Source organism: Pogona vitticeps, chromosome 4, assembly GCF_051106095.1.
Source record: "Pogona vitticeps strain Pit_001003342236 chromosome 4, PviZW2.1, whole genome shotgun sequence".
In the NCBI taxonomy this organism is placed as follows: domain Eukaryota; kingdom Metazoa; phylum Chordata; class Lepidosauria; order Squamata; family Agamidae; genus Pogona; species Pogona vitticeps.
In genome coordinates this window covers 212,711,140-212,724,272 of record NC_135786.1, presented here as the reverse complement: position 1 = coordinate 212,724,272, position 13,133 = coordinate 212,711,140, and the positions used below count along the sequence as shown (strand labels likewise).

Here is a 13,133-nt window from a genome sequence, read left to right as displayed (position 1 = left end):
GATGGTAAGATATAGGGAATTAAGAAATGGAAGGGGGGAAGGCTTGCCTGAAGAACCGAGTCTTCAGCTTAAAACTCTCAGCGAGGGTGCCAGGCAAATCTTCAGGGGCAAGGTATTCTAGAAGTGAGGGGCCACCACTGAGAAGGCCCGGTTTCTAGTTCTCTCCTTCCGGGCCTCTCTTGGGGTCAAGCCCCTCAGCCACCCAGCCTGGCTAGAACGAGTAACACAGGTAGAGCTAGGTGGGAACAAGCGCTCTGTCAGTTATCGAGGTACTATACTGTTTGAATGTTATTTTTATGTATATGCGCCTGGAAGTCTTTAACATGTGGAACTACTTTAAGATGTCTAGCCTTCCTTAACCTGGTACTCAACAGAAGTAACTGTGGCCATTCTTTCAATGTATGTTGCACCTGAGTCAGGAAAGGAAGCAGAGAGCTAACTTTGCTTTCTGCACAAAATCTTGCAGTGCTATGGATTTTCTTGGACATATGATTGAAAGTAAACCTTGGACATATGATTGGAAGTAAACCTCTGTTAGAGCAGCCATTCTGAACACTTTTTTTGTCTATGCAATTAATATAATATGAAAGAAATATGGGCTGAATAGTGGTTGTATGTGTCACATAATGGTGGTGTGAAGAATTGTGTCCAGTCTATGGCCCCTTTCAAATATGCCAGGGCCCCTGTTGAGAATGGCTGTGTTAGAGTATTAATGCTCTATGTACCCGGTGTGTTGTAACGGATAGTGTGATGGACTAGGGCTCAAATGACCACTCAGCTTTGGAAACTTGTGAGGGTGTAGAGAACTGATAAAGCCACTCCTTGCCTATCTCACCTTGAAAGCACTGTTCGAGTTGCTATTTGCCAATTCTGACAATGGCAGATTGGCACATAACATATATGACAATGGCATGTAACATATACAGTATGCATAAATGCTATGAACCCACATCTTATGCTTGACCAGCACATGTCTGTAAATAAACCTTGTGTTACACAATTACAATCTATCTCTGGAGACCCCAGCCAAGGAAACTGAATCGATGGGTAAGCAATTGCATCCTAGAAATTTCCACTGCTCGCCGTTATTATTCCACACATAACTAGCAGAATGCCTCCTCCCACTTAGATCTACCTGAATCACTCATTCTAGCCAGGAAGGACGGCTGAGGGGCCTAACGCCAAGGGAGAGAAAGAACAAGAAACCAGGCCTTCTCGGCAGTGGCCCCTCTCCTTTGCAACAGTCTGCCTCCAGAGATCTGTCTGGCTCCCTCGCTAGGTGTTTTTAAGAGCAAACTTAAGACCTGTCTCTTTAGGCAGGCTTTCCCTCCTGTCATCACCTGATTATTTTTCCCATCTTGAATTATATTATTACTGTTGTTTTTTATTTTATTAATTGTTTTTATTTAATCTATTATTGTTAGCTGCCCAGAGTAGACTTCGGTCTAGATGGGCGAGGTATAAATTTAATAAATAAATAAATAACAATAAATTAAAAGCCAAATTTATGGGGCTTACCTGTAAAACAACTACAGGCAAATTAACAAGCTCTTCCAAGACACTGCCATGGTATTCATCCTGAGAGAAAACAGGTGCTTCATCGTTCTTATTAAGTACATTGATAATAATCAGAGTGTGGTTCTCCCATTTCCCGTCAGAAGCTACTAACTGGAGTTCATAAAGCTGCTCTTGTTCGTAGTCAAGATTCTGGGCAATCAGAATAGTGCCCTTCTCAGGCTCTACATAGAAATCTCCTCGGTCATTTCCTGAAGTGATCTGATATCTTAGCTTGGCATTAGATCCTAAAAAGAAGAAACCAACATGGTTGATATGATACTCTCCCTTTTACCACACAGGAGCTCAGTTCTCTTTCCTAGATAAAAGACTGTGTTAACCACCATAATTCATGTTCACACAATGAATTCCAAAACACATTTATTTTCCTCTGTTGCATTATTTTCTTAGGAAGCAAGTTAAGATAAACAGCCACCAAAGCATTGTTTATATTAGCACACTGTTTTCTTAACTAACTTAAGCCATTGTGAACATTAAAGGCAGTTCTAAAAGGGAGCATTTCAATTACTCAGCAATTCAAACACCTTGAAGACCACATGAGTTGGTTAAAATTAAAATTTTACATATTGTGGGGTTTTTTTGAGAAATATAGACAGAATCTCAGACTGTCCCTAAGAAAAAGCCTGCCTGAAAGGTCTTTGCTTGCTTGTGGAAGGACAGCAAAGCTACTTTAGTACAGTGGGGTCTCGACTTACGAACAACTCGACATACGAACGTTTCGACTTACGAACCGCTCTCATAGGAATATATGGACTCGACTTACGAACTTAGATTCGAGTTACGAACTCTTTTTTCCCCTTTTTTTTAAAGCTAAGTCATCTTAGGTTAGAAGGAAAAAGAGAAAAAATATATCCCCCTCTAGTGGCAGAAGGCAGAATAGCAGCTTCCCATTAGTTTCTATGGACAAAAAGAGCAGATACGGATTAAATGGTTTTCAATGCATTCCTATGGGAAATGCAGATTCGACTTAAGAACTTTTCGACCTGAGAACTGCCTTCCAATACGGATTAAGTTCGTAAGTCGAGACCCCACTGTATCAAATATGTTGAGTTTCACAGATCCTCTACATTCTGCACCAAGCAGTCCTGTGGGACGAGGCACCCAACTCATCCTCACTACTCAACAATAGCATCTTCCAATTCTTCACATGCCATATACAGTACTTTGCTTCTTCTGTTCCTACTTGTAGTAAAGAGGATGCATCTGGTTTTGGGCAGTGTATGTGGAACTGCCTTGGTAGCTCTTCTCTAGCTCTCCTAGAAATAACAGATCTTAAAACAATGTCACAGTGGTGAACAAGGTTCTCAACTTGGAAACAAAACACAGTAAGACCAAAAAAACCTATGTTGCAGTAGACAACTCCAGAAGCTTGAGAAACATAATGCACACCCCTTGGACCTTGAAGTGGCACATCCCACTCCAGCATTCCACTCACTCCTAAAATATTTTAAAAACTTTTAAAAATTGAAAAATGTCCCCATGTGCTCTAGTGCACTGGTTCTTAACCTTGGGTTACTCGGGAGTTTTGGACTGCAACTCCCAGAAGCCTTCACCACCAGCTGTCCTGACGGGGTTTCTGGGAGTTGCAGTTCAAAAGCATCCGAGTAACAAAGGTTAAGAACCACTGCTCTAGTGGACAAAGAAATATATTTAAATAACAATATGGGAAACAAGGGAGTTGGAACAGGCCTAAACAGGGCAAAATAGCCTCCTTCACTTCCTAGACAGCACAAGAGGACCACTGGAGTCAATTTTTAAACCTGTACATATTTTTAAACGTTGAGATGTGTACTAAGGGCACAGGAGTGTTAGGTGGCTGCATTTAGGTTCCACAGACAAATTTGCCCACTCCTGCCCTAGGACGTAGCATTGTCATTCCAGATGTCATGACAACATTAGTGTTTGGTTTTACAATGTCTAGTGTATATATATGAGAGACAAGGAGTTGGGAGAGAGAGGGCAAATTATACATTACAAATAAGTCATCATTCTAGCTGAAACACTAATGTAATTTCAGAGACATGATTTTGGCAGACCTTTGTCGAATCAGCCTCATGGAATCAGACTTGTAAGTAAAGCCCATGTTTATGTTCAGAAGACCCATCATAAAACAAAGTAAGCTAATGAGTCAAACTACATGAGATGTGATAATCAGATGTTTTTAACAGTTAAGGAATTTTCTTTTCTAACAATGGGCTATCTTTAAAGAATTGGATGTAATACAGTCATAGAAAGCAGGAAGACATGGAATCTTGTCCACTACAATCACATCTATTCAGACCTCAGAGCAAACTGAACAAGAAACGAGCTTTTTAAAAAATGCTTCAAATACTGTTGTTGTTTTTTTAAACTTGTTATTTCTTAACCTTTGCACCTATTTGTCTAGTATTTGGCAAGTATCATTCAATGTGCTATTATGTCTGAAATATTCAATTATTTTCTGTCCACTGCATCTAAACCACAGTTGCTGCTTTGCTAAGATTGCTTATAATACCTTTAAAAAACCTGTGTGTTCCTACCTTCATCTTTATCACTTGCAGTCGGTATAAGTACCACATATCCAACATCCATGTCTTCATCTACATTTATTTCATACAGTGAACGTGAGAACATGGGAGCATTGTCATTTACATCACTAATAAGTATCCTCACATAGGCTGTATCTGAAAAAAAAAACCCACCACATTTCTAATGGCAATGTTTCGAGTCTGCACTCTACAGTAGGCATATACAACTGAATCTGACTCCAGACCATCTAATACAGACAGGACACTTTAAATCTCTCACCTAATGCTTCTGATTTTTATCTAAAAATTCAAACCCATCACGGGAATTAACAAAAGAGGTATTGGTGCCAATGGAACTTCTTCATCTTCTTTTAACCTCTGTGTGGTTTTTCATAGCTAAAGACCAAGTGAAGGGAAGGTTTAAATGTTAATTAAGATTGTGGCCACATATGCTTATTAATTTTTAAAAGACAGTTTTCAGCTGCATGCTTAATGCAGCAAGTCATTCAGCTAAAGATCCAGCAAAAAAAAAATTGGCACAATGAGCAAAGTTTCCTCATGCCAAAAAGTTGCTTCTCACTTGTAGGCTTGATGAGGTAGTACACATGCCCCATCATTGCTTCTGCCCATGCAGGAATCTGAGTGCATTCATGGAGTTTACATCTAGGTTTAGTCTCTTCATTTTCAGAACAGGAATGTTACCTGTGTTTGGTTGCCCATATATACCAGGCCTGGCTGATTCAGAAGAATCCTGAGACTGAACTTCAATCAAGTATGATCCTCTTTTTTCTCTGTCAAAAGACACCTGGGTGGAAATAACTCCAGATTTGGAATCAATAGTGAAGTACTGATAATCTCCACTAGGATCCTTCAATACTGAATAGCTGACCTGCAATGGAAGAACATTCAGTCTGAGATTTATGCCTGATAATTCTTGATTTTTTTTATTCATAACCTAGAAATACATCATCATCATTTAGATGAGGAAACAGGGACGCAACCTGAACACATGAGGTATAAGAAAGCAGAATAACACCTTGTTGATCTTGGGTTTTCTTTCATTTTTTTAAAAAAAATCATTTTTTAAAATCCACCATTTTAGAGAGGTTTTTTTCTTCATTGGTCCAATAGTATTTTTCGAGTTACTTATAAATTCAGTTCAATAATGCTAAACTCATGGTTTCCAACTGGTTCAACCAAACTTACCTCTCCATGGAGTCCCGAGTCTGAATCACTAGCGAGAACTTGCACAACAGAGGTACCAATTTCTGCTCCTTCAGGTACAGAAACCTCATAAGTAGAAGACGTGAAGAATGGGACATTGTCATTGACATCTATGAAAGAAAGGACATATCTAGCAAAATGAAGACCTTGACATCAAACATGTTCTAAGTTTTAATATGGCAGTGTCATAACACGAGAAGAATACGTTCCCCTTACTCTTTTTACTCTACTTCACATGCACTATCTACAAAACTGATACACAGAATGTCATTATGTCTACCTGTATAAACTAATCCACCCAGCACTTCATGCCATACTCCCTGCAACCATAAAAGCCATTTGAACCCACAATCAAACCCTGCTCTTCCAAATACACTATTGTTGAAACACAGGAACAAAACTACATTCAGTGTTCTGTGTCCTGTCAGCTGGTGGATTCTGAGAATCGTATCATATCCTAACAATGAACATTTGAAGAACTTCCACACACATAATATATAAATAATTTGAAGAACCAACCTGTTATATTAACACAAACAGTGGTGAAGGATGCCACGGGAACTGGTGCCACATTCTGAGCTTTGATGCTTAATGTGAAGAACTTGGTAGTCTCAAAGTCAAGGGGTTCGGCAACTAGAAGTGAAGCAGATCCATCTGCCCTGTTTGGTTTGAGGTAGAAACGAACAGGCATGTTTGTTTCAGGAACTTGCCCTTCCTCTAGGTGATATATAACCCGTGCATCAGCAAGAGGGGATGTGGCTTTGATAGTCTGGAGAAGAACAGAAGCAACCCAAAATCCATGAGGGGAGATGTATCTGAATTACACATCCCAACCAAAGCAAATTTTCAGTTTATATTATTAGCATAAACAGCCAATAGAAAAAAAAATCTTCTGTTTCTGGTTAATGGCCACCAGAGCTTGGAAATAAATCACAAGTAAGTTACTTATAATCTGTTCCTTCTCCCAATAACAAAAATATAAACACATCACCTAAGATGTCGGTAAGATGCTTTAAAAAGTCATAGCATACCACTATCTTGGTGTCACGGGCAACGCTCTCTGTGACCGTGACCCAATATGCACTTTTCTCCCACTGCGGCGCCTGATTGAGCACATCAGTAACAGTCACTATGAGTTCCACAGTAGTGCTCCGATTTCCTCCATCAGTTGCTGTGATGTAACTACTTCTCTGAAATGTCTGCAAAACAATTTGCAACAGCCATTCATCAGCCTCTGAACACTGGATACCCCGAAAGGAAAGTCTTTCACTTTAAAGCAAAAGGTTATGGTCAAAACTGTTGAGATAATAACAATCTTGCATCAAACCGATTCAGTCTGGATTTCTAAGGAATTTACTATTACCAAGGAGAGGGAGCAGCTCCTGAAGCCTGTCATGCATCCATAACACAAAGACTGCCAAAAACTAAAAATACCATCTCTATCACTTCTTTCTATGATGGAGGTAACATGGAAAAGAGTCACCAAATGTAACTATATAATGCCTAAAATCATCACATAATTTACTAGAACAGACTGCCAAAGCAGATCTGGCAGATATTTCAGAACTCCCTTTCTCCAATGCTGCAATATAAACAAAAGAGATACCTGAGAGATGACATGACTGACAAATATCCATCCTGTGTTGGGGTTGATCTTGAAGTACTCTGGCTCCTGTGGCAGCATGGAGTAAGTGATGGCAGCATTCACCCCTTGATCATCATCATGAGCGGCAACACAGAGGAAACTTGTTCCCACCGGTGTGTCTTCACGGAGAAAGTCTTTGGAAAAAGAAATACAGAGTTTCTTCTGAGCCCGTTCTGCCCTAGTCAAGTGATAGGCTCTATTGCCTTGTTTTCTTCACTGACATGGCAATGTTTACCATGTTTCCTGGCCTAACTGTTCATGTCAGCTGATGCCTTTATGCAGAAGAACATAAAAAACTTTTTTGGTGGATTAAACTACAGGTCTCTTTTGCCCAGCATTCTGATGACAGCTAAGTAGATAACTGCAGGCTTTCTGAGCAGAAGGTACCAGGGCCAATCCCCAGTGCCTGTAGGTATGTCAAGAAAGGGCTAACCATTGAGATGCTCACTGTGGGAAATGCTGGCTTACATGGACTAACAGTTCGACTCTACATAAAGACAACTTCTTAACAGTGTCTCCTTGTTGTTTGTCCCCAGAACAAGGTTCTCAGAGGTAGACTGCCTTTGTAGCAGGAGATCATTTTCCACTATCATGGTATTATTATCACACAAAACAACAACAGCATCTTATAAAATGCTATGCTGGGTGCAACACTGACAAGGATGTGATGAGAAGACCTTGATTTCTTTCAGGATCACTGTGCCACTGAAAACTCTTCCTTCCACACTCAGTCTAACAAAGTAATGGGCTACTTATGATCTTCCAGATGTTGCTGGACTTCAGTTCCAATCTCATCTCAGCCCATTTATCCAAAGCTGAGGCATGCCAGGAGTTGCAATATAATATCTGGAGGCTCACAAGTTGCGAGCCATAACCAAGCGCGATGAAAATAACTAGAACTGTGTGTTGATCTGCAGCAAGGTCTCATGGCAGAATGACAATCAGTTTCTGAACTGATGCTCATACCTGTAAACTCTGTATAAGAAGTAACCAGAAATGGAGTTTATACCAACACTTTCTAGGTCGAACATCCTATTCATATCATTCCTGACAAAATATAAACAACAGTCACTACTCACACTGATAGCGACTGTTTTCAAATTTTGGGTCATTGTCGTTCACATCAGCAATATAAATTGTGATTTGACACACTCCAATCAATGGCTCTTGAGCTTGATCTGTAGCAGTCACAGACAAAGTATATTCTCTCTGCTTCTCTCGGTCAAAACTTTGAGATGTAGTTATAATGCCTAGACAGAAACAGTGCCATAAGACAAAAAGCAAACCATCACCAGCTGTAACAAGACTTGTTTCCTAGAGCTTGAAAAGCTTATCCATGGTCAGAAAATATTAAAAATATTAAAAAAAAAATCCAGAAATTTTTGTTCACATGTATTACCAGAACTGGCTACTAGGGGGAGCCAGAAACAATTTTATGAATATTTGTTAGTGTATATATACAAATATTATAGTGTATATATACTGTAGAGTAACAAACACTGTAATATATAGTGTTCACAATTATCAGTGGTTTTCAGTATTCATGGGGGAGCTTGGAACCAATACCAAGCAGATATGGAGGTCCTACTGTACTTCAGCAGTGCTTCCAAATTAGTTTATAAAATACAAGCAAAGAAAAACATGCACACAGAAATCATTCAAGTGATGTCAGAAATAAGCAGAGCTTGGAAAGTTGCTTATGAAAAGTAACAGTGCTTTAGTTTAAATCAGTTTAAATTATTTTACTTACTTTACCTACTTAGTTTTAAAACAGAAATTACATCATTCAGCACTTAGTACACACTTTTCCCCACTGCCTTACCTGTTATTTTTACTTGCTTTTTAATTTAAAAAAACTCCGCAGAATATTAAGAAAACTGCCTAATTTGGGGGAAGGACTCTCAAAATGCTCTCCCATGTTTTTGCCCCCAAAAGAAATCAGGCAATGTAACAAGTAAGCACCGCTCAATGTATTAGGGAAAAAATACCTGATGACATTACCAGTGATTGTGTTACCTTTCCAAAGGACCATATCATACTTTCATTTACAAAATACAACATGTTACAGAGTATGTCTTTTAATGTTTTATTTCCAAGCTTTGCAGAAGAGACACTAGTGATTCAACAGGAGTTAGCCATTCATTCCTAGACTTCATGGACTAAGAAAAGCTGTCCTCACCTGAATCCGGATCAATGCTGAAACCTAGTGAAGCCCCATCTCTGTGCATGAGGCTGTACTTCACTCTTCCATTTAGACCAAGGTCTGCATCATAGGCTTCCACCCGCAGAACATAGGTGCCCGGGGGCTGATTTTCAAGAACCCAGGTGCTGTCACTGTAATATGCACACTAAAATGCAACTCAATTAGCAAGGCTTCCAAAGCAAGCTTCCCTAGTTTGATGCCATCATTCCTCACTCGATACATCCAATGGAAGACATGAAGCTGAGGAAGGCTGTAGTAGAACAACTACAGAAATGTCTTACCAAGTAATGTTCAGCACACAGGAAACCAAAGGGCTAAGCCATTTGGTACATCAATATGTACAATGCAGGTGAGCCTCATTTTACTCCAAAACATGTGAATACATCTCTGTCATGAATCAGAACCACTATGCATAGGGAAGAGGAGCTGAAGCCTTCCTAGCTTGGCCATTTTCACCTTGAAATCCATCCCTTTCTATGTGGGGCTAATAAAAATGAAAAACACCATTTCTACCATGGAAGAAAGCTTCTAAAAATGCAAGCTTGCCTTACCTGCCATATCTGATCTAGATTAGCTAATACACACTTCTTCCTCTTGCAATAGGGTGCAAGACTTTATTTTGTCTTGTTTTGTCCAAACAACCACCATAAAAAAACAAAAACAAAAAAACACCCTTTAAAAAAATTATCTAATTTTGATTTTGTTTTGGGGTGCTGTTGCAACTTATGGTAGATCACTAAATTTGGCCCCAATATGCAGTGGACCATCCATCCCCACCAATTTAGGGAAAGAACAATTTACTGCAGAAAAAGAATGTGGTGGCGGTGTTGATTTAAAATTCCCGTGGCAGCTATATTGGAGTTGTTCACATAATTGCTTAATTATTAATGTCAACAGCATGCAACCACAGCCAAGTAAGCACCTCTTGTCTGCCTTTCTAGATTGTGCTTTTCCAGTGTAGCACTACGTCAGATAACAGTGGTGCCTCGCTAGACAGCTACCCCGCATGACAGTTTTTTCGCTAGACATTGACTTTTTGCGATCGCTATAGTGATTCGCAAAACAGTGATTCCTATGGGGGAATTTCACTGGATAATGTTTGGTCCCTGCTTCGCAAACCGATTTTCGCTAGATGACGATTTTGACAGCTCCCTCCACGCTTGCAAAACAGGTGTTTTCGGGACCTAAGCTTTGCAAGACAGCGATTTAAACAGCTGATCAGCGGTTTGCAAAGCGGCTTTCCTATGGCCAATCTTCGCTAGACAATGACGATTCTTCCCCATTGGAATGCATTAAACAGATTTCAATTCATTCCAATAGGGAAATGCTTTTCGCTAGACAATGATTTCGCTAAACAGCAATTTCAGTGGAACGGATTATCGTCTAGTGAGGCACCACTTGTACCGCAGATTCACAAGTTATTATATCAGTTCAACTCTATGCCATTTGCCATATATTTTTTTAAAGAGATCCCTCATCATCAACATCACCCAAGGATACACCTGCCAAATGCCCCTTTGGGCCAATATACTGTAGGCAATTACACTTGCCCGAGACCAAAAAAGTTATGTGAGCAGAATCAATACAAAAAGCCACCCGTCATGTAACTGACAGAAAGTACATTGAATTTAACCATGCCACCTCCTGTGCAAACTGCAGAGTAAACTGTGGTGTAATTGTCCCCTAAGACTGACCAAAGTTTTACTGGTTTGATGGTTTTAACATCAAACAGAGGGGGAAAATAACATTCCACAAGTTAAAAACTGACCAGCAAATTACCACTAAATCGCATGCATAAAATTTGCAGCCAATCAGCTCACCTCTGTGAAAACAGGCTTGTTGTTGTTGACATCATTAATCCCCACCATCACTTCAGCAAAGCTACTGAGAGATCTTGGTCCCCCAGAGGAATTGTCGTCAATGGCAGAGATGTTCAAAATGTACTGTGGCCCCTTCAATTTAGGCAGAGGATTTCTGCGAAGACGAAGGATACCTAGATTTTTGGGTAGGGGTGCAGAGTGAATTTATAGACAACAAAAGAAAATATCACAACTCTTTTATTGCACATATAGGGATGCCAGAAGAGGACTTGTTCAGAATTTTGGCAAGGTATAGTTTAATATTCAGATGTTGGCAGTGCACTGTGCTGAATCCATAATGCAGCCTGCCTCCTTTGCCCAGATGTGCCCCAGGTGTGTTAGATTACAGCACTCAACAACACTCACGAGTCAGGACAGGGCTGCCCAGAACATGGGTGGTGGTGGTAGAACCAAACGGGAAAAGACTTCAATATACTGTTAAAACTGTAAGTATAATTAAAGAACTAAGTTTGTCAACATCAGAATCAGCCAAGTAGTTTGGTGGGGGGGGGAACTCAGTTAAGGACAGCTCTACATTATTAGTGCCAAAGTTTCTGCTAGAGAACCAGAGAACATGGGAGAATGCTGAGAGTAAGATGACCCTTGGAAGGTCTCTATTTAAGCACTAAGCCAGGACACAAGGGCAGCAACAACCAGACCCTCTTCAGTTTTTGTTTTTTGAAATAATAACCCCCAAAGAATATTTTTCAAATCTCATGGGATTAAAAGGGTTTTCTCTTTCTTCTGGCTAGAAAGGAGCATTTCCTCACAGAATAATTCAGTTCATCAGCAGCCCAAAGGGCATGTCGGTAAAGCTGCAATTATATACTGTACCATACAAAAGCCTAGACAGATTTTCAACAGGGGTTTTGTACTTCATTTCCTGGATACCTGTAATATGACATGTGTACATAGCACAAGACCATAGGAATCGCCATGCTAGACCACACCAAAGGCCTATATTTCCATCCTAAAAGTATTCAACTATGGAGAACTCAAAAATATGACATGATGACAGCAAGACCCTTCCACTTGTGTTCCCTAGCAACTAGGATTGAGAGGCTTACTTTCTAGATGTATATACCATATAAAGAATAGCAACCAGTGACAGCTTTGACTTCCATGAATTTGTCTAAAACCCTTTGAAAGACATCCAGGGCGGTGGACCTAACAAACTATTTTGGTGGTAGCAGAATTAATTTTAATTATAGCAAATTCCATAATTTTGCCATGTGTAAAAAAAGGCTTCCTTTTAGTTTCTTGAGTCTCTCACCACACTTCTCCTCTGGACAACCCTGGGCTATCACACTGTGGAAACGATGGATAGGAAGAGCCCTCTCCATTAGCTTCTTTCATCATGCATTTTATACACCAACTGCACTTTTGCATGCTTTTTTCTAAAATAAAATAAAAAGATCCCACCTTAATCTTTTCTCACAGAGAAGTTACTCCACAGCCTTAATTATTCTGGGTACCATTTGTTGTATTTTAGCTATCTCTGTAACTTCTTTTCAAGACTGTTTTAATCAGAAATGTATACAATATTCTGAGCATGATTCCAGCATGCAGTAGATCTGAAGGGAAGAGAAGGAGAAGGAAATGTTCCCACCTTTATGGCTGTCCAGTTCAAAATTGCCTTCTTCATTACCACCAGTAATTAAGTACAACACTCCATCTCCATCAGGATCTTTTGCATGGATGGTGGCTACTAACGTACCAGGGCCTGCATCTTCTGAGAGAAAAGTTTTGTAACTGAGACAAAGAAAAAACAATTACATTCTATTATTGACCTGGAGATCAATGTTCCTGTGAACAGCGTTACATATACAGTGGTGCCTCGCTTAACGGGCGCCCCGTTTAATGATGAAATCGCATAGCGATTAACTTTTAACTTGCAATGTTTTAAATGGGGAAAAATCGCTTTGCGATGATCGGTACCCTGTTTTGCTTACCGATCATCGCAAAGCGATGATTTTTTAACAGCTGATCGGTGGTTCCAAAATGGCCACTGGGTAAAAAAATGGCCACCCACTGTTTTCTGGGACGGATTCCTCGCTTACCGGGCAGCGAAAATGGCCGCTGTATGGAGGATTTTCACTTAAAGGTGAGTCTGAAGCCCA

At 40.0% G+C, this 13,133-nt stretch overlaps 1 protein-coding gene across 1 annotated transcript in view; it reads right to left on the bottom strand.

Moving 5' to 3' along the window:
- Positions 1–13,133, bottom strand: part of LOC110074761 (neural-cadherin-like) — a 69,090-nt gene that overhangs the window by 28,623 nt on the left and 27,334 nt on the right. The window contains 11 exon segments of the mRNA XM_072999133.2: positions 1,519–1,802; positions 4,095–4,238; positions 4,785–4,971; positions 5,289–5,416; positions 5,826–6,075; positions 6,338–6,505; positions 6,913–7,085; positions 8,031–8,201; positions 9,131–9,299; positions 10,975–11,147; positions 12,623–12,765. Of these exon segments, the coding sequence (XP_072855234.2) occupies positions 1,519–1,802; positions 4,095–4,238; positions 4,785–4,971; positions 5,289–5,416; positions 5,826–6,075; positions 6,338–6,505; positions 6,913–7,085; positions 8,031–8,201; positions 9,131–9,299; positions 10,975–11,147; positions 12,623–12,765 (1,990 nt within the window).